Source organism: Ictidomys tridecemlineatus, unplaced genomic scaffold (genome assembly GCF_052094955.1).
Source record: "Ictidomys tridecemlineatus isolate mIctTri1 unplaced genomic scaffold, mIctTri1.hap1 Scaffold_50, whole genome shotgun sequence".
In the NCBI taxonomy this organism is placed as follows: domain Eukaryota; kingdom Metazoa; phylum Chordata; class Mammalia; order Rodentia; family Sciuridae; genus Ictidomys; species Ictidomys tridecemlineatus.
In genome coordinates, this window is record NW_027523264.1 from 57,730 (window position 1) to 85,641 (window position 27,912).

The 27,912-nt window shown below is 43.5% G+C and overlaps 1 protein-coding gene, 1 long non-coding RNA gene and 1 pseudogene across 4 annotated transcripts in view; 2 read left to right on the forward strand and 1 right to left on the reverse strand.

Annotated features, from left to right (window-relative positions):
- LOC144373809 (secernin-1-like) overlaps positions 1-6,419 on the forward strand; it is a 53,557-nt pseudogene extending 47,138 nt beyond the window's left edge.
- A 2,348-nt stretch (positions 6,420-8,767) lies between these two features.
- On the forward strand, positions 8,768-19,646 carry LOC144373810 (uncharacterized). The gene is made up of 3 exons (XR_013433361.1): positions 8,768-9,150; positions 9,627-9,722; positions 14,506-19,646. It is a non-coding gene; the product is annotated as an uncharacterized LOC144373810 (long non-coding RNA).
- LOC144373808 (uncharacterized) overlaps positions 10,290-27,912 on the reverse strand; it is a 41,689-nt gene continuing 24,066 nt past the window's right edge. Inside the window, exons 7-11 of one of the 3 annotated variants that reach the window (XM_078036791.1) lie at positions 27,203-27,352; positions 26,298-26,399; positions 16,538-17,922; positions 12,253-12,393; positions 10,290-11,559 (exon numbers count right to left, since the gene is read on the reverse strand). In XM_078036791.1, the coding sequence (XP_077892917.1) occupies positions 27,332-27,352 (21 nt within the window). In that variant the 3' untranslated portion in view covers positions 10,290-11,559; positions 12,253-12,393; positions 16,538-17,922; positions 26,298-26,399; positions 27,203-27,331. The remainder of the gene's footprint in view (positions 11,560-12,252; positions 12,394-16,537; positions 17,923-26,297; positions 26,400-27,202; positions 27,353-27,912) is intronic. The other 2 variants (XM_078036790.1, XM_078036789.1) reach the window with 2 other exon arrangements.

Sequence of the window (27,912 nt, forward strand, 5' to 3'; positions counted from 1 at the left end):
CGAGGCTGTTAGAGATCTTACAAAGATTTTCCAATGAGAATCTTAAAACCAAAAGACCCTTCCTTTCCAGGAGAGAAAGGGGTAGACCTTTCATCTCAAAATTGACCATCCATTCCATCCTTTTCCCAAAACACTATGTGTCTTTTTGCCTCACTTTATACAACTTAAAAGAGTTCTCTCGGATGCTCTTTCCAGGACAGAAATAATCTGTTTTAGTGTCTCCTCACTGTAAATAGAAGAATTTGCAGCTTGTAAATGGCTGTTGGTTTTATTAAAATAGCTACTAAATCATGCAGTGTGTTTCTCTTGGCATGAACCCACCTGCCACGAGTTGGCACTGAAAATGATTGCTGAATAAAGAGACAGTCTCTGGGTGTCCTCGTGCCCTATGCTCAGTCTGACTGTCCTTTCTTTCTAGGTCCATATTCAGGCCTTTCATCTTTGTTGATGAAGTAAAACTCATTCCCAAAGCAAGTCTCCCTGTTTTGGGGACGATGACCCTGCTAAAAAGGAGCCTCGGTTCCAGGAGAAACCAGACCGCCGGCATGAGCTGTACAAGGCCCATAACTGGGCACGTGCTGTCATCGAGAGTGACCAGGTGAGCCTGGATAAGGGTTCAGGGAGAGTAATGAGGTCCCTGAGGAAGGAGTCAGGGAGTCCGTTAGCCTCCTCTACTCTTGGCCAGTCTCCTCCCGGGCAGCCAGGTTCTACAGGCCTTCCTAGAATGCGGGTGCTCGTTTTCCTACCCAATCTCCTGAAACCAAGTAAAACAAAGCCTTTGCTTCTCATGTTCTGGAACTCAGTGGGCCAAGCTCTCTCTTATTTACTGTTGACTTAGGAGGAATAGAGATGTGCAGTTCTAGAAGGGAGACCTGCTTCTGTGCTTTCTTAAAATTCTTTGCAACCTTTTAGGGCTAAGAAGCTATACTTGATTGGCAGAGCTTTATTTAAAGATGCAATCATATGCCATTTCCAAAAAGTAATTCTCCAAAAATGCTCTGGAGACGGATGGTGGTGGTGGTTGCACAACCACCATGTACCAAATTCTATGTTAAGCATATTTTCCCATACTACCGATATCATTTAGAAAAAGATTCTCATATTCCCAGTTTTTCTCTTTCTTTCTTTCTTTCTTTCTTTCTTTCTTTCTTTCTTTCTTTCTTTCTTTCTTTCTTTCTTCCTTCCTTCCTTCCTTCCTTCCTTCCTTCCTTTCTTTCTTTCTTTCTTTTTTCTTTCTTTTTTTTTCTTTTAGAAAAAGATTCTCACATTCCCAGTTTTTCTTTTCTTTTCTTTTTTGTACGAGGGATTGAACCCAGGGGCACTTAACCACTGAACCACATACCCAGTCCCCCCTTCCCTTTTTAAATTTAGAGTCAGGGTCTCACTGAGTTGCTTAAGGGTTCACTAATTTGCTGAGGCTGTCTTTGAACCTGTGATCCTCCTGCTGCAGCCTCCCAAGCCGCTGGGATTACAGGCACATGTGTTTCACCATGCCTGGCTAAGTTAACATTTATTTTTAAGAGTGAGTACTTTTTCAAAGTCAAACTGCTTCTATTATCAAAGCTTGTTTAATAAAGTTTCTGACAGGGCTTATTTTCTAGGTGTATGACAGAAAGCCCCAGGTAGACTCAAAATGTCACCTACTAGTGTCTGGTTTTGTGGGTATCAAGCAATGAGAATGTAGGGCAGAAAGAGCACATGGGATCGCTGGGTTTTGAAATTTAGAAATGACTCTTGGGTTGAATCAGGAAGTAGTGGATGAGTAAGGAGAGTGGCTTCTCAGTTCTGGGACTAATTGGGTAAATGAAAGCCTTCAGTGTCACCCACTGTAAATGAGCGAGTACTTCTTGGAGGAAGAGCTCTTACCATCTCCTAAAAAGAGTGCTCAGGAGATAAATATTCATTGATCATTCAGCAAACATCTTTGCAGTATACCTACTATGTCCCAGCCATTGGGTGGCACCATTGCAGTACATTGTTGCAGTACACCTACTATGTCCCAGCCATTGGGTGGCAGTTGGGCACAAGTTGCCCAAGTGTTGACGTAGGGAAGGACCCGCTTGAGGGAAGAGTCACTGTACAATGGGGGAAAGTATCATGAGATGGAGGAGTGCAGGTAATTCTGGCTGAAGACGAGGAAGAGATGAGGCAAGAGGTCAGGCCCACAAGACCTTGCTTCTCATCAGGGCCTTCCCTGAATGCCGCTCAGGAGTCTGGATTTTATCCTGAAGCAGCCACATTCTAGAATGGTCCTCGTGGTAGTTGTTTGGGAACAGACCAGAGTGGGTGGATGGGACTGTGAGCAGGAAGCCAGTAGAACTCCCGAGGCTCAGTTACACAGCCACAATCCCACTGTTCTGCTGACTGTGCAAAGGCCATGTCTTTCCTCAGGAGCAGGGCCAAGTGCTGAAGAAGATCATGATGGAGCTGGAAAAGCAAGGCCTGGAAGCCATGGAAGAAATTCTGAGCAGCTCTGAGCCCCCAGACCCCGCCCAGGTGGGGGACCTTTTCTATGACTGTGTTGACACGAAGATTAAGTTCTTTAAGTGAAGTGAGCATTCCCTTTCCCCTTCTTATTTAAAACTTCCCACCTGACTAAATGACCAGCAAAACAAACACTCTCCTGTTTGAGTAAAATGAGAAAAGTTATCAGGTGGTCTCCTTTTCTGAAGCCAGATCCAACTGTTACCTTGTGTCTCTAAATGTCCCTTTCTCAGCTGTGTAGGTCCCCTTCCTTTGCAATGTAACACGTATCCTTCTGCCTCTTGCGTTCAGTTGTGTGACAAATTGTGGATCTGAAGCTGCTATTCTTGTATTTCAGTGACAATGGACACATTAGCCTCTGGCAGGACTAGAGTTCATGGAGGCTTGAAAGACAGGCTCTGCCATGTTGAGTTGGTGGGAAAAGCAAGCTCTTTTGAAGTCTTAGTCTTTCAGTACCCATTTCTTCCAGGTTAACAAAAGGTGTTTGTTGGCTCACACAGGCTCCTGTGTGTGTGGAGGGAAGGGGGCACCTCCCCAGTTGCTCTTCACCTGGGCTCATGCCTGTGGGCACTGCAGTATCCACAGGTGTTCCCTGGGGAACGAAGCCAATGGGAGGGAATAAAGGGGCTTCTCAGCTGCCCCAGCTGTGTCCTGGTGTCCATGATCTCCAAGGAACTGATTTCCATGTGCTGTACTCGTGTGTGGTGGACCCAACCCTGCTTCATATGCAGGAGAGCTGGGCAGCACTGTTAGCCAGAACCTGTACACCTTAGAGATTCAGGGAGCCGTGCCAGTGATCTCCCAGGATCGCCAAGTGGGTCTCCCAAAAGACATGCTGCTATCTCTACAGAGCAGTGCACCTACCAAGTAGATGGGGCCTTGGGTAGGGATGACTCCTGGTCTAGTGACCAGCATCTAATCTAGGATTCATTCAGTGGCCCTGCAGCGTAGTCCCACCCCATGCAACTGTGACTCTCAGCTAATGAGGGAAAGAAAAGGAAAAAAAATCTTGACTGTTTAGATTGCAGTTGAAGTTGCTGGGATTCGAGCAGTTGCTACTTTATCTCAGCAGAGAGACACCAGCTGAGCTGATCTGCTTCCAATATCATATCCACATAAAGGATTTGACCCACTAGTAGAGCATAGAAAAGTAGGCAAGGAAGACCAGGTGGGCTCCATACTGGGCATTCAGAGGGCAAGAAGGTGACAGACAGATACAAGAGGACATCTCTGTGGGGTCACAGTCCAACTCCACCCCTCCTACCCAGCCTGTCAGAACCCACACATGGGTGTCTGAAGCAACTGACCACCTGGATCTTCCCCCTTAGTCCTCATGCCCTACAGCTGCTTCGAGACTGGTAGTGGAAGTGGGCGGGAAGTGGTGGGGCTTGCTTTCATTTATGGAACTCTCTCCCAACTCCCACAATGACAAAGTGGCATAGATGACTGATAGGAGTGTCTGTTAATAGAGCAGCTAGCGGGAGAGTGCTCTTTGGGTCTAATGATGCTTCACCATCCTTGACATGATTCTAGCAAAAGGAAATATTGGATCAGTAGACTTGGAAATGGCACAGGGGTAGTCATTCCTCAGCACCTATGTCATAGCCCATGAGGGCTGAAAGTGACACAGCCGCTCATTATGTGGGTGGAATACCAAGGATCAGAGATTTTTTAACGTTTTTCTTTTTTTTTTTTTCTGTTGTTGTTCTGGGGATGAAACCCACAGTCTTGAGTATGCGAGGCAAGCACTCTCAAATGCTCTCTTCCACTGAGCCTTGTCCCCAGCCTCAGAAATTTTATGGGAATGAATATTTTCTTTCTACAACTCTCTTTCAAGAGTGTATGTATAGATTTGCCATGATCTTTCTATTCAGCAGTTTTGTAAATTCTGTATGTAAAATCACTAAGTACAGATTGGAAGACTATTTCAGCTGACAAAGTTTATGGCAGCCAGTAGTGGCAGCCTGTAGTGTAGATTTGACCTGAGCTTTCACTGCTGATGAGTTGAGGGTCTCCTCTTAGATGAAGTGGCCATTCTAAAAGTGTCTATAGTTGCTAAGATGGAAAAGGATGAAGTTTGAGAATGATGTAGGTACTTACCTTCCAAAGTCTACCTGAGGAGTGGTTATTTGAAATTAGGTGTTGCAGAAATCCTGTCTTTCAATGCATGGTCTCACCTGCACAGGTTAGGAAGCATTTTATCAGACCTGACCTGTCTGAGATAGTCAGGGTAATACAAGATTTGATCAGAAGTCTAGTGCAAATAAATCACACCAAGGCCTGCTTTTATTCCTATGGCCCAAATCACAGATGACTGTTGTCTTTACCCAGCCAGTTGTGCAGTGGGAAACACAATGGCTACTTCTGTTTGTGGACATTGCAGGCAGGAAAGGGCCAACTGTACATCAATCACAGCTGTAATGTTGATGTCTTACCACTAAAGGGTGTGCCTGCCCTCTGTGTGGGCCTAGTGCCTCCCAGCAGGCAATGGAGATGGGGGATCTGTGTACAGTCAAACCTGAATAGCAGTGCTCAGGTTTCTTTGTGCATTTGGGAAGGGTGGGGAAAGACTACAGAGAGCAAGCAGTATGCTGATGTGGCTGTACTCACGTTTAGTGACAACAGTCAGAAATATGTTGTTGAATTTTGAGTAGGCTGTTTGTAGGGGGAATGTTTGCTTTTAAATGCTCCTAACAGATTTTACTTTGGAAGAATGCTTATTACATGGATAATTTCTTTTCCAGGGATTGCTTTTCTGAAGGCTGTATAGGGAAAATGATTATTCAAGATGAAACGTGAAACTAATGTTTAAAGGTCACCATGTGTAAATAGCTTCCTAAATGCCATTTGTATATCTATTAAGAAGGTAGGGTGCCAGTACATGCTTTGTGCAGAAAGAAGTCATGGCCATAAAGGACAGAATCTCTCCCCCACCTCCCATGTAACCTATCATAAGCTAGTTAGTCTTGTCTATTAGGTAGGATTTACCATAAGTGAAGACGGCCCTCAGATCAAGGGCATACACTCCAGCGAAAGTAAGTTAGCAAAGCAGAAATAATAGTGCTTTCATTTTTGGAGGTGGCTTGCACCTTATGTAGAATAAGGACATAATCAAAATTATGGAGATTCATTAGTGCCCTGTAATGTAAGACCTGATGTTATTATTAGGAGCTACCCTACAAGCTAACAGAGCAGGTATATGCCTCTTAGATCTTAGCAACAAAGTTCCTTTAATATTGGATGAATCGTTAAATCTAAAAAGTAATTGTTGACTAAGCAAATGACTATGCATCCTAACAGATGTCATCTCACCTCCATACAGGTGACACATAGCTCTGGCTGATAGCAGGGAAGACAGGTGGGACCCTGTGTCTGTCATGAGGTCTCTAATTGCATTTCTGATTGGAGACTCACCCATCCTTTATTGGAGATGTCTTCAACTGAGCTCTTAGCTTTAGGAAGCACAGGGAGAAGAAAGCGAGGGGACCCACCTCACTGGGCATGCTCTCTGGGAGGGGGGGGAGTGGCAGGTTACACGCCTGGCAGTCCCAGTTCTACCGTATGCTTCCTGTAGCTGTGGCATTTCATTCCACACAGTCTTAAGTCCCCGCTGCCCTCCTTAGGTTTTTGTCAAAATGTGCTTTATCTGATTGACACCATACATCTTGAAATGTCACATGCAGAATTCTTGTGGGAACCAATATATATATGTTTGCAATCATGTTGTGAGAGTTTAAATGTATTAGCTGGAAAATGCTACTGGCAGCGAATTATAAAAAAGAAAGTCTTCGTTTCCTGCAGTGGGAACTGACCATGTAGTCTTAACAGTCTTTTGTACAACTATCTACAAACCAGGTGATGTCCCTTTATCCAGTGCTTGCCCTTGGGATTGTCTCTAAATGCATCAAGCATACAATAAAAAATACTGAAGTTAATGTCCAGTGGCCTCTTCTGTCTTGTGTTTCATGAAAGAATGCTGGCATCAGTCAGCACACAGGAAATGTGTGGAAGGGGATGTGTATTCTGCTGGAAATCTTCAGAAAAAAAAATCAACTCAAAAATTTCCTGCATTAGGTACCATTCTTTGGGTAAATTTATTCTTTCAAAGTAAACACAAAACTACAATGAGAAATCGAGTCACATCCACAAGGATTGCAACTTAAAACAAAAAGTAGCCACTGAAATCCTTGTAGACTACTGATGGGAATGTAAGATGGCACATCCATTGTGCAAAATAGTATGGAGGTTGCTAAAAAAAAATGTTTTAAAAAAGGGCTACCATGTGACCCAGTGATTGCTCTTCTAAGTATCTTTACAAAAGACTGGAAAGTAGGGCACAAAAGATATATTTGTACTTACAGGTTCATAGTAGCATTATTTACAATAGCCAAAATGTGTAGACAAGTATCCGTAGATGTATGGATGGATAAACAAAATGTAGTATAAGCATACTGTCAGGAAGCCGCTCTGGAAAGGAGCTAGGTACACATCTTTAAGTCCTGAGTGAGGAGGTACTGAACAGGTATTGCACTGCAATGTGTTTGGACACTACCTCCACTGATAAGAGAGGCACAGCTCCAGGAGTGGGTGTCACCCAATGAGGTTGGATCACACCCCACTTGTTTCTTGTAACCTTACCCTTGCCTCATTTGAGTGGCTTCTCCCCAATAAAACCCAAGTTCCAGGAGTGCTCCTCCTCTTTCTTGTCTACCTTGCCCCTCCTGTAGGAGCTGTGGCTGAGGAGCAGTCATTGAACCCAAAAAAGTACTTTCTGTGTCTGTGTCTTTATTTAGTCAGACAAAATTCACCTGGAGTGATACTGACCGGTTTAGCCATGTTCCATGACACCTTAAAATAGAATAGTCTTCAGCTTTTAAAAAGAGAAGGAAATTCTGACCCATGCCACCACATGTATGAACATTCAGGATGTTATGCTGAGTAAAATAAACAAGTTACAGGAGGAAGTGTACAATTCAATTCATGTGAAGTATCCAGAGTTGTCAAATCTAGGAGAAGAAAGAGGAAGAGTGGTTGCCATGGGTTGGGAGGAGGGAGAAATAGAGGATTGTAATTTGATGGGTACAAAGCTGAAGTTCTACAAGATGAAGAGTTCTGAAGTTGGGTGGTAGTGGTGGCTGCTTAACAGTGAAGATGCCCTTCAGTTACACTGGACAATAAAAACAATCAAGATGGCAAATTTTATGTTGTGTATTTACCACATTTTTTAAAGAAAAAAAAAGAACTAGAATTGGAAGTCTAGAGTCTAGATCATCAGAATGGCTGATGCTATCTATGCTGAGTCTCCTCCTTCTAAAGGTTTAGCAGCTCCATGACACAAGGATGTCTCTTAAGAAAAAAAGTTCTCTCTGCTCTTATGGCATGCAAAATTGATTGTCTGGTTCAGGAAATAGAACTAAGCCACCTGCAACAAGTGACCCGAGTCAACATCAGATTAGACGATTGCTCCATTGACATAAGGAATTGCTACTTTAAATATTATTCTCACCTATTTCTTTTTCATTAAAGTAACACACTCCTGAAAAGCTCCAAGAGTAGGTATGAGTTTGTAGGATTGCTATAACAAAATACCACAGACTGGATGGTATAAGCAGGAGAAATTTATTGTTCCGTGGCTTTGGAGCCTAGATCATAGTGTCTGTGGGGTTGGTTCCATCTGAGGCTGTGAGAGGCAATCTGTTCCATGTCTCCTGACTAGCTTCTGGTGCTTTGCTGGAAATCTTTAGCATCATCCCAACCTTTGCTTTCCTCTTATACCACATTATCACCATGTGTATGGCAATACCCAATTTTCCTTTTTTATAAGAAAACCAGCCCTATTGAACATAGGGCCCACTTCAGTATGACTTCATTTAAAACAATTATATATTCAGTGATCCTCTTTCCAAATAAGGTACCATCCTGAGATATACTGGAGCTAAGGACTTCTATATATGAATTTTGTGGGGACATAATTAAACCCATGACAGAATGGGTTCATGAAGAATGCCAACGCTTTTGGGGCATAGTCTGAGATTCTGGAACTCCTAGAAATTCTGGAAGAAAATCTGGAACTTCTGGAAGAGCTTCTGGAATCTACAGTTCTTCTCATGAAGTTGTTCCTCTCACCTCTCCCATTCTTAATTTCCTAAGGGGTGCCTCAGTGTAAAGGTCCTTCAATGTATAGCTCAGCTCCTTTACCACCTGCCTGGACTTTAGAATTCATCACCTACTTTGTAGATTATCCTGGGCCCTTGCTCTTTTTCCCCACTCAGACTGGCCTTTCTTGGTCACCAAAGAGCTTATTGGTACCTCCATCAATATGGCAGCAGGAAAAAAAAAAGTCAGCTCCTTAACTCATTAGGATGCAAAGCATGTAGTAGCTAGCTTTCAAATTAGTTTCTAGATGAGATTTATTTTTGAAACATCTATGAATTTTAATTACCCCTCCTGCTTTGTTATCCCACAGCAAAGCTAGTGAAGTGTGGTCCCAGCAGCTCAGCCAGCGACTAAAGGGAGCAACTGGGATGCAGCCAGCAGAGCCCTGTTTGTGAATGAGCAAGAAATACGTGAACTGGTGGCTCCTCAGAGGGAGGGGTGTGCCCTTGCCTGACTGAAGTGACCAAAGGGTCAGGGCCTGCTCATGTGATTTCATCTCTATATGCCCAGGTACACATCCATGTAATGCAACTAAAGCACAGGCCAAGTAATTTACTTTCCAAAACTCATATGAGATGATAGAGACTCAAATCTGTGTGTATTTTCTAAGCTCTCATCCTGAGCCAGCTCACCTAGCAGATAAGCCAAATCTCCTCCAGAGCAGGCTTCAGAGTCTACCTAAAACAGTATTAATGGAGTCGGAGATGGTTTTGCTTCACCCAGGAGGCTCTTTGGAGAGGTTTGCTGAATTAAGGAAGTGGGGGTCAAAGTGCATTTTAGGCTGAAAGGTTTTTTTTTTTCCATTTTAATACAATTTAGCAGAATTTATGAACAATACACTCTGCCCATTCTATATAAATAAAACTAAATAAATATAGTTACCTACTTTATTATTATTATTATTATTAGGTACTGGGGATTTAACCCAGGAGCACTTGACCACTGAGCTACATCCCCAGCCTTTTTATTTTTTAATTTTGAGACAGGGTCTTGCTGAGTTGCTTAAGCCTCACTAAGTTGCTGAGGCTGGCCTTGAACTTGGGATCCTTCTGCCTCAGCCTCCCCAGTTGCTGAGATTACAGGTATGTATCACCACACTTTGCTAATTTTAGCTACTTTTAAGTACCCCCCAACCCCTAGGCTTGGTCGAACCAAACACTCAGTAAATTAGCTCAAAGAAGAAAGGCTCTCTTTCCATCATTGTATGTTATAGCAAGCACGAGGTCCATGTAAACATCCATTTTGTTGTGGCCTTCTCAGAAGCCCTTCCATCCTTAAACTTCTAACCCTTGGCTTTCCCCGGGCACAGTGGTGCATGCCTATAATCCCAGTGACTTGAGAGGTTGGGGTAGGAGGTTTGCAAGTCAAAGCCAGCCTCAGCAAAAGCTAAGCAACTCAGTGAGGCCCTGTCTCTAAATAAAATATAAAATAGGACTGGGGATGTGGCTCAGTGGTTGACTGCTCCTGAGTTCAATCCCTGGTGCCCCCTCCCCAAAATGTTTGGCCTTGGTACTCAAATTTGATCATTATACATCGTACATATCAAAATATCACACAGTATCTCATAAATATGATACCATTAAAAAATTGGCTTAGATCAGTACTGGTGACCATAGATGGGTTTTTAACAGGAAATGACCTCAGAAGCATTTCCACTTATTAAAGTTAGTTTATTAGGTACAAAGAAATGAATCTGCAGAGGAAGGCATCAATAAATATAAAATACAGGTGAAACAGGGGGAGAGTTACAGACAACAGGGTCAGTGAGGATGTGGGAGGTGGCAGGGATGCATCTCTGATGAGTCCATGGTTAAGGGGCTCAGCCTGTACACTGCCTGAGCTTGGAGGGTGCGCGTTCAGTGACAGGTCTGGAGGACACACGTGATGCCGGATTCCTGAGGTTGCTCCCTATTTGCCATTTTTTGGTTTCTGCTCCTACCTTCCCTCTGTTCTTGAATGGTTTTATTATAAATTTTCTATCCCAGCAGAACTTCTGAATGCCTCACCAGGGCCAGCAGTCCACTCCAAAGTGGAACTGCCAGTGTCTAGGGCATTCTCCATTATTCAAATTAAAGCTCTTGTAAATATTTTATGCAACCAGAAGGAAGGCAGAGTGGATACTGTCCCCCACATGAAATCCTGGACTTCTTGGAAAACTTCCAGAACCAATATAATAAATCAATAATGCAAAAGGCCTGCGAAAGCTTCTTTCCCACTGATTTTAGCTGTTACGATTTGGCCTGTGTCGTGCCCCAGAGATGCATACTTGATGCTGACTCAGTTTCTCTTCTCCCATCTGGAATAAGAAAGCACACACTGATGCAGCACACCAGCTTGATCGGCTCCAGACCACAGTGAGGGGTCTGCAGTCACGTTGGGCAATCCCAGCTCACTGTTGCTCACTGTCCCGCATCCTCAAGGTTTGAGGACATGAGTGGGTTGTTCCAAAGCAAACTTTTCTGCTATCCTCCTCTTCTCCCTCTTCGATTTCCTCAGGGATCTCAAGTCTGTTTCCTCCTAATCTCTCTCCTTTATCCATGTCAGCGTTCCCTGTCCACTTCCATGCCTTTGCTGGCTCAAGGAAAAGGTAAGGGACATCTCCAGCCCAGCTGGACTCTGCATAATCAGGGAGATGAATGTGCACCTGCCCCCAGGTGCTCATTACAGGCAAAGGGGAAGCTGTGGGCCTGTGACATCTTCCCTCAGCTGGGAAGGGGGCTGAGTGTGGCCTATGGTTGGTTCCCAGATTCTCAGGGTGGGCTGTGGCTAGATAGTTGAGACATATATTTCTTCAGACATTTTGTTTTACACATTTCTCATATTTTCCATGGAAATCTTTGCAACCTCTTTGGGAGATTGGGAGACTTCTGGGATAGGATTAGCAGTTCATGATAATCAGAACCAGCATATGTTTTTTTCCTAAAAGAAAAAATAAATACCAAAATCTCATAAAGGTGACTTCACCTGGACTACCAGGATGGAGCTGGGAACTTAGAGGGGCAGGAGGGAAGTGACGGAGACATGGGCACTAGGAGCACTGTAAACAGTAAGAGCATTGGCTACTTGTAGGATAATTCAACTGATAATTCAAGGGCCCTGTAGAAGGCACTGGAGGGGCTGAGCCCACTCCTGCCTTTACACTGCAGTATATTTACATTAAGCAGCAAAAAGACATCCCTGTACTGCAAAATGGAAGTGAGACGTGACATCTCACTCCCCGGAGGCTGCGCAGCACTGTCCGGGTATGGGCACACACTACTTCCTCTGAGATGCATCGTTTATAAGGCATTATTTGGTTTGATTTTGCAGTTGGTGCAATGAGAATATAAAGTCATGCCAATAAGAAGCTTTTGTGACTGCTTAGGACTTTGGGACCACCTACAAACTAAGGACACTCTAAAAATGGTTAAGAATCTAGGAAGGGCCAGCTGCAAGCATATTTACAGTCACAGGATAGACATAATGGAGTGGGGCAGGGCTCTGTCTGTACAGACAAATGCCAAGATACATTTTAAGTAATGGAGAAATAGTGGTTTTCTTTAAAAATATTACTGAAATAACTCAAAGTGGACTAAAATGTTGCTTTAAAGCCCATGCAAATCACGTATTTACAATAAATAAGTGCTCCTTTCAGAGCCTGTATGTCGACTGAATTCAGCTTGAGTATGGTGGGGCCTGACATGTTCATCCTGTGACATGGAACCCCTGGTCTTCTCTTCATCCATCTTCTCACAGGAGTGTCTTTAGAGATAACTGCGGAAACATGACAGAAGATTACCAGGTGGGGTTAGAAAACTAACTGCGCCCAAGGGTGGTAAACACAGCTTTTCCTCATTCACACAGAACCACCAAGGCTGGGAAGATGGTCCCATCATGTGTAAGGAGAGTTTTTTTTATCCCAAGGGGTCATGGTGGCAAACGAGATGGGGCATGAAGTTGATGTGTGGCAACCTAAAATTCTGACTTATGAACATTTAGAAGAGACCAAGAACCAGCAGTTGACTGTACAGGAAGTTCATGAAAAGCCAAGAACATGCTGGAGATGCCAGGTCAGGGCAAGGGAAAATTGGGAAAAGAAGTCAGACCCTCAGACTTCCGGCCCAGCATCCATGAAGGAGAGAGTACTCCCCGGGCAGTGTGTGCTGGCTAGAGCCCACTGGTTTCCCTGGGCGATGCTTTGTGTCTCACTGCAGTGAAAATGATTGAAGATGATCTCCAGAGATCTCAGTGGGATTTCCAACGAGACTTTTAATCCATCCTTGACTGGACTGTCATGGGCAGAGACAAAAGGCATCAGTATGGGGTGATTTAGGTTTGTGCCTGTCATGAGACTGGAGACCAGATACTGCATAATGTCCCACCTAGCCTTGCCCCGTTGATGGTGAGGAAGGCTCTTCTCAGTGATATATAGTGTTAGGAGCGCCAGAGGAAGGTCAGAAGGTCTGGGCATGTAACCTTCGACAAACCTATTAGCCTCTGGAGCCTAGTTTTCTCTTTTGTGTAAATGACATTGGGGCTGGGAGTGTAGCTCAGTGGTCAGGCACTTGCTTAGCCTATATGAGTCCTTGGGTTTAATCCCCAGTACTGAAAAATAAAATGGCATTAAAAGTTTCTCTCCAGTTTGATCACAGGGTGATTAAAAGGATCAAATGAGATAACATGTACAAACCAACTAAAAACTGTAAAGAGCCATATAAATATATGAGACTATAATTATGATGATGATTCTATTTTGGTGATCACAAGAGCAATATATTCCTTGTAGAAATTATAGAAGTATACTAGGAAGAAAGTAAAAAGCAGTGATCATCTTCTATGGGAAATGTCTACACTGGACCATTTTGCAGGGCTGCATGGAATGTGCAGGAAGGTGATCCGAGACGGAAGGCATGAGATTCCTGAAAGCCAGAGACATGAGGCAGGTGAGGGAGAACAGACTCCCTCAGCTTTTGTTATATGTGAATGTCTTAATTTCTTCCTCACTTCTAAAGGACAGTTTTGCCAAATATAGGATTCTAGGTTGACAGCTTTTTTTTTCTTTTTAATACTTTCAATATATTAGCTTACTTGTCCTCTCCAAAGTTCTGATGAGAAACCTGCCAATAACCTTCCTGAGGATAGCTGGTATGTGACAAATCGATTCTCTTGTTGCTTTTGAGATACTCTGTTCTTCAGAAGTTTTGTTACAGAGTGCCTTGATGTTAGTCTCTTTATGTTCATCTTCTTGGAGTTTAGTGAGCTTTTTGAATGTTTTTATTCATGCCTCTAATCAAATTTGTGATGTTTCTTCAAATATTCTTTCTGTGCCCCTCTTGTCTCCCTGAAAACACCTGATGGTGTCCCATAGCTCTGACAGGCTCTGTTCACTTTTAATGTTTTTTTCTTCTGGTTTCAAACTTAATAATTTTGACTCTCCTTTCTTCTAGTTCACTGATTCTGTTTTTCTGCTGCCTCAAGTCTGCCTTTCATTTTCTCTAGTGAATTTTTCATTTCAGTTGTATTTTTTCAGCATCAGAATTTCTGTTTTCTTTCTCTTTACTGATATTTACATTTTGTTCATACATCATTTGCTTGAATTTATCCACATCTTCCTTTACATTTTTGAGCAACTTTAAGACAGTTGCCTTTTGGGCTGGGGCTGGAGCTCAGGGTAGGGCACTTGCCTAGTATGTGTGAGGCCCTGGGTTCGATCCTCAGCACCATATAAAAATAAAATAAAGGTATTGTGTCCATCTACTATTTTTAAAAAAGCCAGTTGCCATTTATTTATTTATTTACTTACTTTCTGTAGGGGGGATTGAATCTAGGGGCGTTTTACCACTGAGCTACATCCCTAACCCTTTTTTAATTTTTTTTTTGAGACAGGTTCTCACTAAGCTGCTAGAGCATCACTAAGTTGCTGAGGCTGGCTTCGAACTTGCTATCCTTTCACCTTAGCCTCCCAAATTGTTGGGATTACAGGTACGTGCCACCATGCCCAGCATGAACATTTTTAAGACTGCTGTATTAAACTCTTTGTCTAATAGATCTGCCATCAACCTTTTTTCAAAGATACTTTTATTGTTGTTGTTGTTGAATGGTCTTCAATTTTCTACTTTTTTATGTAATTTTTGATTTTCTTTTTTGTTGTTGGGAATGATATCTGAATCAAACAATGCCATAACACTATAAAGCAGATCCTCTTCCTTCCTCAGAATTTGCTAAAAGTATTGTTATCATTTTAATTTTATTCTATTCTATTTTTTATTTTTTGTATGTTATCTCTATGCCAAGAATCAGCTTGAGGTGTAAATTTAAGGTCTTCTCAGGTCTTTCTGGAGCCTATGCCTTTTCTCTTGAACATACGTGATTATTTTCCTAATTTCCCCTACATATGAAGTTGCTTTCAAACACCTTGGTCTTTAACGTTTGGATTCCAAAAGTAGAAACAGTAAAATGAAGGGAAGAAAAAATAATTCTCCTGGGGGTTGCTTCAGCCAGAAGGAGAGAGAACTGCAGTGGTGGGAAGAGGTGCAGGGGGGATGCCACCTCTTTACCTGCACCCACGTTTTTGGAAGCAGCAGTGGGCAATCAAAGCCCAGATCCCCAATGTGTGGAGGATGGGGATATTTTTTTCCCTTTGCCCTTCTTGGCTCCCCCAAACTGTGTGCAAGTTACTCCAAGAACACATGCATAGCTGCCTGCCATGGGGCTGGTTGGGGGATGCTCAGCAGCTACTGGTACAAGCTAAAAGTGCCTAAAATCAATTCTGATTTATTCTCCAAGCATCCCCTGGAACTTGCAAGACTTCAATGGACCCCAGAATTCTACACAGAGTTCCATACAAAATCCAACAGATGGGTTTTGCCAATGCAATTGTTGTTCAGGTGGGGAGACAGATTCCTGGTGTGTCTTATCCTATCATCCTCTCAGAATCCCCTCCACCTAGTAACAATTCTGTGCATATTCTTCCTCTCTTCTTTCTTTTTTATGTGCATATGCTTCTTTAACTACAGCTGTATACCTGTTTTGAACCTATGATCATCTGAGAATGGATATTGTTATTCCTGGGTTAGCTGAGGTTAGAGAAGGGAAATGCTTGTTTGCCAGAGGAAGTACCTACTGCCTGTCCCAGGGACTACCCTGGCTTTTGGGAATCGAGGCCCTTCCTTCTTAGGTCACTTTCCTTCACATTCCATCCCACTGTGGGATGGCCCAGTGTACCAGCAAGCCAGCCTGTTGTCTGTCACACAGAACCCTGAAACAGGATGAGGCCAGAGTAGGACTATACATGTTTTCAAAGAAACAAAGGACTTTTAAACCTGAGACTTTATTTTGTACAGTAAGAGATGTCACCTCTGCCCAGGTTAGAAGACACTTCTAAGTTGCATGGGGTGTGAGCAAGGGCATTTCTTCTAAGACTGTCTTAGCACAAAAGCACCGGTGTGGTCTCCCCCTTGGCCTTGTCAATTTCCTCTAGCCAAAGGACTTGGCTTGTGAGTCAGTCTGGCCAAAATCAATTATAATATCGATGGAGGAAAAAGCTCTAAGGGTACCAAAAGGAGCCATGTATTCTATAGGTGAGAGAGAACACTGAATTAGATTTTATAAATGCTACAGGGTTTTTCTCGCAGGTTTCTCAAACTATGCTACTCAGGAAAGAATGGGCAGGGACTGGGGTGATGACAGCAGAATGAGTCCAAAGGGGGTTCTGAGTGGCTCAACTTGCTTCTGCATGTGGTAGTGATTCTGGGGGTCCCTTCCATGCTTCAGCTCTTGAATTCTAAGTGTTCCTTTCTGGCTTGAAACAAAGCCATGCCAAAATGGTTTTCCACGAAGAAAACGAGTGTGAGGAAGGCTGCCCAGCTGTTGAGCCTTTCCGTGCTCCCCAGGAGAATCTCCTTGAGGGCTATATTACCTGAGCATTTCTGCCTTTGATGTCATCTGGGCTCTGTCCAGCTGCCTCTGTCTGGAGCCAGGGACCAGGTGTGCGACCTGAGAGAAACAAGGAAGATCTCATCATTGATTGGACTGGGGAAGGTTGGGCCCACTCCACCAAGAAACCCGCTCAGCCAGCACTTTCACACCAGAAAGGAACCCAGGGCAAGCTGAGCCTGGAAACCTAAGACCACTGGGCTCCTGGCCCTGGACTGTGCTTCCGCCCCACCCTTAAAGCCACAGACTACAGACACAGGGTCGTCATGTCCATGCTGCAAGGACAGCACCTTGTGAGGCCCATCATCTTTAAGCTTGTTAGCACTTCCTGACTCATGGCTCACCACAACCTTTCGCTACACTCATCTACAGTGTACCAGTCACCATGCCAGGATCAGTTAGACCCATGTTCCAAACTCCCCAGGACAGTCCAGGTTGCTGTGCTACTTAAAAAACAGCGTGAAATGAAGAATCAATGATCAAGAATTATTTATAATATTGAAAAACTGATAATAACCTGTGTTCAACCAAAGGTTCTAGGTAATCTAGGGTTCAGTATTATATAATGGTGTATGAAGCAGCTGTCTTTTTAAAAAGTCTTGATTTGGAGGAACTAAATTGTTTAAAATAGAACAGTCTTGATTATTTTTAAAATTCACTAAAAACACAGTTAATAATTGGAAATGTTTCTTCTTGAGTAGAATTATGATTTTTTAAAATTCCTGTGAATAAATACTTCTGAATTTTCTACCATGAGCATATATAAACCATTGGGACAACTTTGTATGGTACAGTTTTAAAAATGAACTATCACTCAGAAGGGTCTCTGAAACTTAACAAAACATTAATAAATGGGCACTGTAACTTTCATTAAAACATTTTTTTAAATTAATGAGTGCACTGGGTTTAGAATAAAGATATTTTGGAGCAAATGATGTAGGGAATCTAGGATTTTTGAGACAGTTTGAGTAAAAGTAAAAAGGTACTGACAGCCCCTGATCTGATTCTCTATGAGAAGACAGCCTTGGGAATGACTATTTTTAATTTTCAGAAACTCCTGTCCACTACAGAAAAATCTTCTCGGTCTGGGTTTCACAATCCAGGCTTTATTAACATTTTGGGCTCTATGATTCTTTGTGGTGAGGCCATCCTCTGTGATGTAGGGCATTTAACAGCAGAACTGGTCTCTCTGTTACTAGGTGCCAGTCACACTTCTGCCCCAGGCCCATGCCCAATTGTTAACTCAAACCCGGACTCTAGACATGATTGACTGGTCCCTGGGGGCCAACATCTCACCATTTGAAGACCATTAGGTAATAAAACAGGCTTCCTCAGGTAAACAGCTCTCCCTAGTTTTGTTACAGATGCCTGGAAACAAGAGCAGAGAGGTTAAAGGATAATCAGTGAGTTCTCCATAAAATAGAAAGAACAACTCTGGCCTTAGTGCAAAGAGAAATTTCACTGGTGCCAGAAGTGAGTAGTCGGGACATCGACAGGGTTAGAGAGAGTGCTTTGGATTTAAAAATGGCTTTGAAGGGATTTCCCCTTATAAAATGTCACTAGAACCTTCTGGAATTCATCAAATGGGGCCATTCTGCAGAAACTGTCTATCACACCAGCTATTCCCCATGGAAAGGTATTTCATATTCATCCAAACTACAGTTTTCAAACTTTTGGTACTGGAGCTCAGAGTAAGAAATCCTTTTACATCTCTTCCCCATCTCCATCCAGCCCCTACTGCACTGGCAGAGCCCACAGAGTGAACGCTGCTGCCTTTGCTGCGATCTCCTGCAAACTGAGGGCTCTGCTTCCCTGCTAATGCAGCTGTGGCCCTGAGGAACATTTGAACAGCAGTCCTGGTGCACACTTCTCTGCATTATGAGATTGAAAGAGGAATGTCTGTGCCGGGGCTGACAGAGCAGGACCCAGGGCCAAGCTGGCTTTCAGCCTTGTTTTTCTTCATGAGCAAACCAAGCTTGCCTTGTATCTTTCTCCAGCCATAGCCACATTTTCATATTAGGAAAAAAGAAAATGCATTCTGTAGCTAAGTGACATGAGGATGGATATGTAGGACTTGGAGAGTGTCCAGAAAGGATTTAGAAATTTGGCTGGCCATTAAGGCAGGGCCTCCTGGAGATTCTTCTACCAGCCTTGGATTGCAATTCCTGGGAGCTGGAAGGTGGGCTTGGGAAAGGCAGACTCGTGTGAAGAGCAGACCTAACCATCAGTGCAGGGCCAACGGTCTGCCTAACTTCAGTCCACCATGGCAGGAAAGTGAGGAGGCAATGGGCCGAGACGCAAGCATCACTCTGGACGTGGAGCAGAGACCTGAACTAGCCCTGACCAGGGCAGCAGAGGCAGGCCACTGTACTCTGCCTTGGTTTCTCCAGCTGTACATGAAGCCATATGACCCACAAAGGGCCTTCTCGTAATCTCTAAGTGAAGGGAATGACAGGTTCCATTGGATCTAAACCTTCCATCTGTATTTTCTCTCCTTCCCCACTGTCACTGCCATCATAGAACTGGTGGGCACAGAAGACTCATCATCCCTTTGAGCATATCTCCTCTGGACTAAGCCCAAGCTAAGAGAGGTCACCCTACATGCCATATGCCTCCCTTCCTGCACAGGTACATGGACCTATGGGTAGGCTAATCTTCTTCTCTCTCCCCCAAATTTGCAATCTAAAAGTTTCAATGATTACTAAAAGCAGTATTCATTTACCAAAATAATTTAGACAACACAGACAAGCACTGAGTGACAATCACTTCATATTTTGGTGTATTTCTAATCTCTTCCTCTAATTGATCAAACTCTCTTTTTCTCCCTCAACACACAAGTTAATTTAATTTAATTTTTTAAAATTTAAGTTATAAGCAGGACACAGAGCCACACAATGGTAATCCTAGTAGTTCAGGAGACTGAGGCAGGAGAATCCCAAGTTCAAAGCCACAGCAATTTAGTGAGGCCCTAAGCAACTCAGAGAGACCCTGTCTCAAAATTAAAAAAAAAAAAAAGGCTGGGGATGTGGCGGCTCAGTGGTTAAGCATCCCTGGGTTTAATCCCAGAACAACAACAACAACAACAACAACAAAATAGATCGTATTTATTTTTGTGTACTTTTTTGGTATTATTTTATTCATTCAAGATGGTGTTGATGTTTTCTCAATGTGCTAAATATTTGGTAAGATTGTTTTAATGTTTTTCTGGTGTTCCATCTTGTGGCTCTGCTTTAATTTTTTGGAGTTTTGTGATATTTCCAATTTTTTTATTCTGTAAATGGTTGAGCAATGTATACATGAGTGAGCTATTTTATTCAACAAGTATTTACTGAGTGCATGTCTGACTCCATTCTGAGAGCTGGAGATGGGCTAGTGCATAAAATTGGTGCCTTCTCTGCCATTCAAGTCTTACCATTCACGGGGGAAGACAGACAAGGGGCAGGTAAACACATCACATGTCAGCAGGCGATAAAATACCTTGAAGACTATTAAAAAAGAGTGTGAAGAGAATAAAAAGTGATGGGCCAGAGAGAACTACTATTTTACATCAGTCAAGGATTGTCTGATAAGGTACTGCTGTGGACTGAACTGTGTCCCCCCTTCTCAAATTCACATGTGGAAATCTCAATACCAGTGTGATGGTATTGGCAGATGTGCTTTTGGGAGGTAATCAGGGTTAGATGAGGTCATGTGGGTGGGTCCCCTGATGGGATTAGTGTCCTCATACTAGAAAGTGGTTCTTTCTCTTTGCCATGTCAGTACAGTGAGAAGGTGGCTCTCAAACTCTTTGACAGAGTTTCCTCTGTCAAAGCAGGAAACTAAATCAGCCAGCACCTAATCTTTTCAGCTTCTAGACTGTGAGAAAATACATGTCTGTTAAGCCAGCCAGTCTATGGTATTTTGTTTTGGCAGCCTGAGATGATAGACAGATACCATTTTATCCACAGGAAGTAGAGAATGAGTCTGTGGCTATCTGAGAAAATGTCTCATACCTAAGGAAAAGCAGATGCAAAGAACCCAGAGGCAGAATTGTGCTTTGAATGTTCTAGAAATTGAGGTGGTGTTAGAGCAATTAAGGTGGGAGGAGAGTGGTTCAAGAGGAGAGGGACAGTTCATGTAGGTCTTATGAACCATGATAAAAATTTCTCATTGCTTTGGAGCAAGATGAGAATTTACTGGAGGCTGTGGGGCAGAGGGCAGCTTGGTTGGGCTTGGGCTTTAGACACATCAATTGTGCTACAGTGGGAAGCAGGGAAACCTATTAACAGGTTCCTGAGGTAATTTGGGAAAGAAATGCTTAGGCCAGGGTTGGGGTGGAAGAAGAGTTGAGAGAGATCAGATTCTAGATGCATTTCACTGGAAGATGCCCTAGAATTTACTGCTAAGTTGAATGTGGGAGAAGAGAAAGAAACTGAAAATGATTCTGAGGTTTTTGGTATTAAAAAATAATGGAGGAGCCTCAGAGTTCAGGGGAAGTAGAAAGGAGAAGGAGAGCTGTTGGAAAACCTTAAGTGGGAGAAGAGCTTTGGAAGACGGGGTTGTACACTACCCTGATGCCTCTGAATATCGGATTTGGAAAGGGAGAGGTCGACTGGTGGTCTTGATAGCAGCTCTTGCCATTGTAGGGAGGGGAGAAGGACTGGGAGGACTCAGCAGGATAGAGAACAGGAGGAGAGGAAGTGAGACAGGGAGACATGCTGGCTCTAAGAGTAGCAGAGAAGGCTCAGGGAAAGAGTAGATCAAGGGACAGATTTTACAGACATCAAAGCACCTTTGCAGATTTAGAGAAATAAAGAAATGCCCAGGAAAGACAGAAGTTGTGGTGAAGGAGTAGGAGGCTGGAAGACAGTTTATGAAGGGCTGTGGTTGACAGTAACAAAAAGCTCACTGGGGCAGAGGGTCCTGCCCAACCTCCCACCACAAAGGCAGAAATAATTACTCTCCCCCTGAGGTATGCTTTTTCTATGAATTCTCTCAGCTTTGGAACATCTCATCCTTTAATTTCTGTGACATGATCCACCCTATACTGCTAAAGTCATTGCAGTGCCTAGCGGAGAAGTTGCACAGCTCCTGAAAATAATGGTGGCCAAGTTTTACTTTAAACATAAAATAATTCTTTTCAAAGAGGAGTTGGACTTCAATGAGATACCACTTTGCACTCACTATACTGTCTACTATGAAATGAAACTAAAATTTAAAACTGAAAAATCAGGGTAGATAAGGTGGGAGAAAAACTGGAACCCTTATGTGCTTTTGGTGAAAATGTAAAATGGTGGAGCTGCTATGGGGACTAGTATGGAGGTTCCTCAACAAATTAAAAATAGAAATTACCATACAACCTAGCCATTGTACTTTAAGATATATACCCTCAGAGAATTTGAAATCAGGTGTCGGGAGTTGCCACATAGGAGCTGAGCACCCCCTAGCTTTGATTGATAGGAATGTAGAGAGATGTGGCAAGCGGCCATGGGCTGTGTGTGTGAGCTGTGAGCATTTTCAACACACAAGCAGACTGGACTGACGATGCAGCTCTGTCTGGGCTGTGCACAGATGTGTCCCTTTCACTTGTTCTGCCTTTGATCATCACACAGCACATGAGATAGGTGTGGTCTTCCAAGATGTCAGTCAACCTGCTGACCTGGGAGACGTCGCAAAGCTAGAATTAGCCCCCTGAAACCTGACCCCTTGCTTCATTTGAATGGATTCTTCCCAATAAAACTGGGTTTGAGGTGTGCTCTTTCTCTTTCTTGCCAGCCTTGCCTCCTTTGTGGGAACTAGGTCAGAAGAGTCGTCATAAAACCCAAAGAAAAAGGTATTTCTGTGTCATTATTTCATGCCAGCCCAATTCACGTGGAGTGACCCTGACTGGTTTAGTTGTATGCCATGACAATCAGAGTCTTAAGGAGACATTTGCATACCTCTGTTCATAGCAGTAAATATTTTCAATAGCTAAAATGTGGCAGAACCCAATCATCCAGTGAATAGATAAATAAAATGTGGTATTTGTGTTTGTATGTGTGTGTATGTATACATACATACATAATGAAACATTATTCTGCCTTAAAAAGAAAGGACATTCTGACATAAATTACATAGATGAAATTTGAGGACATCATGCTAAGTGAAATCAGCCTGTAACAAAAAGCAAATTGTGTATGGTTCTGCTTATAGGAAGTACTTAGAGTATTCAAAATCATAGAGACAGAAAGTAGAATGGTGCTTGCCAGGAGCCAGGGGGAGAGGGAAACATGGAGTTATTAATCCATGGGTGTAGAGTTTTGGTTTTACAAGATGAAAAGTATCCTGGAGTTTGAAACATCTTCACCACCTCAAAAGGAGACTCCACACCCATTAGCCATCATTCCCCATTTTCCAACCCTCAGTCCCTAGAATGCCTAATCTAACTTTCTGACTCTATGGATTTGCCTATTTTTGACATTTCATATAAATGGTATCCTACAACTGTGATTGTTCTATTTGGTTTCTTTAACTTAGCATAATGTTTTCAAGCATCATTTATTGCTAAATCATATCTCATTACAGGATGATCATGCATTGTCCATCAATTCATCAGTAATTTCCACTTTTTGGTGATTGTGAATTATGCCGCTATGAATGTTTCTGCACAGCATTCATAGTGTAGTGTTTTGTTTGAAGACTAGCTTAAAATTCTTTTGGGTCTATATCCAGGAGAGGAATTAATGGGTCATGCTGCTATAGGTTGGATCTGGAAAGTCCCCCAAAGGCCCATGTCTTCAAGGCTTGGTCCTCAGTCTGTGGTGCTCTTATAGTTTGGTGGAGACCTTCAAGGGGTAGAATCTAGTGGGAAGTCTTAGGTTATGGGGGTGTACCCTTAAAGGGGACTATGGACCCTAGTCTTATTCTCTCTTTTGATCCCTGGCTGCCCCAAGCTTTGCTCCACCATCTGCACAAGATACTGCCTTACCACAAACCCAAAAGCACTGGGCCAGTCAACAACCATGGACTGAAACCTCTGAAACTGTAAGCCAAATAATCTTTTCTCTCTTTAATTGATTACTTTGGTTATTGTATTACAATAAAGGAAGAGTGACTAACACAGGTCATATGTTTTATATTTAAATCATTGAAGAACCTAATGCATCACTAAAATATTTAAATAACTAGACAAAATCATCTTACCAATGGGAAAAAATAGAATAGTCATTAATTGCAGAGCAGAGACAGCAAATACAGCCATTGGAAAAGCTAAATATTAGGGCATTTGTGTACTCTGGTATGTGTGTACTTTAGCATGCATGCGTTCTAGAAGAAAGGGGAGAGAAAACAAGCAGGATGAGACAGAGTGAGCACTGCCATGCCTGAGCATGAGAACCCATGTGTCTCACAGAAACAACACTGACTTCTGGACCATGAAGACTCCCATATCTTGGGGGACCAGTTCAATAGCGAGGAGAGGAAAACTGTACAGAGAAATGTAATCACACTAACATCATTAACAAGGCTCTCCCCTGTGATTCACAAGAATGGCAAGAATATGCTCATTTAATTTTGAGAGAATCTCCCGAAGTATTTCATGTCCACTGATGCCACATCAATTGAAAATAGTTACCTTATTTTTGAAATTGCAATTTCACTTTCTTGTCTGTAAGATGTCAGTTCATTTAGCAGACATTTTTTTTCTGTTCCTTTCTGAGCAGCAGGGGATTACTTTTGAGGAGGGCACTGATGCGAACATTTCTCTTGCAATGGGGCATAGAGCACAGATTGTCAGCTGTGCCCTGCTGGGCAGGGTGAGTGGGGCCCAGGACTATAGCTCTCCAATTCTCAGGCATCATGGGCAGTATGAAGTCTACCATTGCCAACTTCCTAAGTCATGTCCAACAAGAAAGGGAACCCCCAAGTCTTCATCTGATACCTTTTTTTCCCACCAGATTATTATGCTTATTTTACAAAATGAGCAAAGGGATATTATTGAGTGACACTCCCCAACTTGTCACCTATGCCAGCCTGTGTATCCTTACTCAATCAGGCACCTTATGCCTAAAGTACCATGGGGGACTTATGGTTCCTAAATGCACCACGCTATCATGCTCTCTCCTGGGCATGTGTAAACAGTGTCCTCTCTCTAGGCCACTGTGACCACACCTTCTACTCATTCCCCTTAATGCCCCTAACACTCCAGTCATTAAGACGTTGTCATGTACGGCAGCTAGCTTCTCACTCATCTTTCAGGAGTGTGCATGGCGGAGGATGGTGTGGGGACCTTGCTTCTTACTCTGCAGCCTTTGGTGTCTGCAGGGTGCCTGCTGTGCAAGGGCAGTATGGACACATTTGCTGAACTGAGCAGGAATGTGAGGTGAGACCAGTGCAGCACCTGCCTCCTCCAACTGCTGGCTCTTCAGTCTTTTTCTTTTTTTTAAGAGAGAGAGAGAGAGAGAGAGAGAGAGAGAGAGAGAGAGAGAATGAATTTCAATTTTTAGTTTTTAGTTTTTTCGGTGGACACAACATCTTTGGACACATGCCAGGTGAGCCCCTCTTCAGTCTTTTTAAAGGGATGTGATTTCTCCCCCATCCGCCTTTATAACAATCAACTCCCTTTCTCTCAAGTCAGAAAACTGGTAATTACCTGTGATTAAAAGAGGACACAAGGCCCCTCTCTCTGACAGGCAGTCCCACAGCCAGAAAAGGGAACTCTGTCCAGGCTGGTGCTGAGAGCCCTCTGCCCTGACCAGAGCAGGCTGAGCACCTCTGCTCCTCTGCAGAAGGGACCTCACCAAGGCCCCTCTGAGAGGACAGGGCCACTGAACCTGGTCCCCGATTCCTGGTCTCAAGCTAGCCTTGGACTCTGATGACTTTTCATTAGGGTGCTCAGGTGAGTGGGACAGGGTCCTTACTTAGGCAACAGGGTAGGCACACATCCAACTCTCACCCCATACTGTTGAATCTGCTGCCTCCTGCCACCCCTCGTCCAGTCCAGCTGGCTCAGCACCACACAAGAATTGGCTAAGTTTAACCAGCGAGCAGCGACAGTGTGGTAGTACCCCACCCTCGCTTTTCTCTCACTTCCCTGCTGTTTCAGCCTCAGTCTCTTCCTCTCTTCTCACAGCTGAACAGGCGAGCTGAGTTAAAGCCTCTCTTGGAGCCTGACCACACTGTTCAGTCAGCAGAAGGCCTTCTCCTGGCTGAGTCTCAACCTACACTGTACACCAGAATCACCTGGCAGCTTTCAAAAATAGTGAAATCTGGGTCCCACCCTGGCTATTTTGATGAGAGGCAGCGTGGAGTTCAGGACTTTTAAAAACTCCTAGGTCATTCCAGTAGGTAGCCAGCCATGGTTGAGAACCACTGGCCTAAGGATATTTTCCATTGCATGATTTGTCAGAATTCTGAATTGGGGAAAATTCTATTTCTTTCCCAGTTCAGTCCTTGTATTCCATTTCAGTGTTCTTTGTGGGCATTCAGCTCCCTAGCCAAAAGTCCCAGGAGGAAAGGGATATGTGGTAAATTTAGGCATCCAAATCTGATGTCAGTTAACCCTGGTGTTGTACAAAAAACAAAAATAAAAACAAAATCTCCAAATGAACTCTTATGTGCAAGGACAAATACATGTTCTGATTAAGTATAAACACACTGTATCCTTGCATCAGGACAGTAAAATCATGATGTCACCCTTCAGGCAGTTTCTTGTCAATCAATGCACACTGAGCACCTACTTTAGGAGTGTAAGGAAAAGCCAGAAGTCTTGTCAAGGTAGTACTTACTTCGGGGGACCTTGCTGGGGTAAATCTTCTGGCATGGTTTGTATTCATACAGAGGGGGAAAGTCTTCCACAGAATGGAACGTGAATTTAGACTCGAAGTCATCTGCACATGTGGGAAATGGTAAAGTTTAGTTGGGTTACAGGCAGGTCCCACGTTGGATCGCTCCAGGAGAACACACGTCACTCTAAGCAAATGCACTGTGTTCTGCTTGCCTGCTCTGTGCGAAGGTGTTGATGGAAGGGCTATTCCCCCCAAGATATCCATCCACCTTTCAAGTTTTACTGCTTGGCTGGGAGGAGGGAAAGTAGAGTGAGATCAGCAGTGATTTCCCATCACCCACCAAACTACTCCAATGAACATCTTAAGGAAGCTCCTAAGGGAGCAGAAGTGAGCTCCTGGGGAGAAAAGAGAAGTGGTCCTGTCTCCCTTTCCTGGGCTGACTCCTGTCTTTTGAGCTGGGTCTTATGTCTGACCATAGCCTAGCACACAGAAGGGGAGCAGAGGTGTTGCAGTCACATCCAACTCCAGGTGCCTTTAACTTCCTACCTCCATAGTTTTGCTCCAATTGTCCCCCTACCTCATGGGCCTTCCACCCACTCCTTGCCCTCATCCAAATCACTCTGGTCTCTCTGGCACTCTGGTCTCCATGGAGAGAGACAGACATACACACAAAGAGAGAATTTAAATGCTGGTTTTCTTTTGGTTCTCTAATCTGAGTCAAGAGTCTAAATGTAGGCCCTGGAACTATCCAGAAAGTGGTGAAAGAAACCCTATTTCACAGGCTCTGTAGGCTTTCCTCTATTTGTGTGAGCCCACAGTTCACTGGGAAGCATGTAAGCTCTCTCCAGGAGCCAGGAGAAATCACTTCCTCACTGGCACAGTCCCCTAGGTGTGCACCTGCTTACTGGTGATGTGCATGCTTCCATTCCGCAGCTGACCTCCAGGCTGCTGGGTGGGGGTCCAGGCAGGGTTCTGCTGGCTTTTGCTAGAAAGCTCTGTGGTGGGTGATCTTGCAGGAGATGCTGGAGGTGGATTTAGCTTTCCTCTACTGGTCCCTTTTGGGGAAGATGACAGGGCATTAGGAATAGGGACAGTGATGTTATAACTCTATGTGAGAGATTAGACGTTTAGATTTCTGGATATAATATGATATAGTGATTAAAAGGGCAACTGCTTGAGCCAAACTGAGAATGAATCACAGTTCTTTCATTGGCACAAATAACAGGTTCTTTGTGCCTTAGTTTTCTTACCCAAAAATGGGAATACTAGGACACATACCTCCTAGGGTTGAGAGGACTAAATGAGTTGATTGCAGTCAAGTGGAATACAGTAAGTGCTTCACAGTTGTGATAATATTAATGATGACCCTCATTATAAGATGGTATAGCCCTCTGGGCATGGTAGGGCATGCCTGTAATCCCATTGGCTTGAGAGGCTGAGTCAGGAGGATTGTGTGTTCAAAGCCAGCCTCAGGAAAAGTAATATGTTAAGCAACTCAGCGAGACCCTGTCTCTAAATAAAATACAAAATAGGACTGGAGATGTGGCTCAGTGGTTGAGTGCCCCTGAGTTCAATCCCAAGTAACTCCTGCCCAAGAAAGATGGTTCAGCTCAAG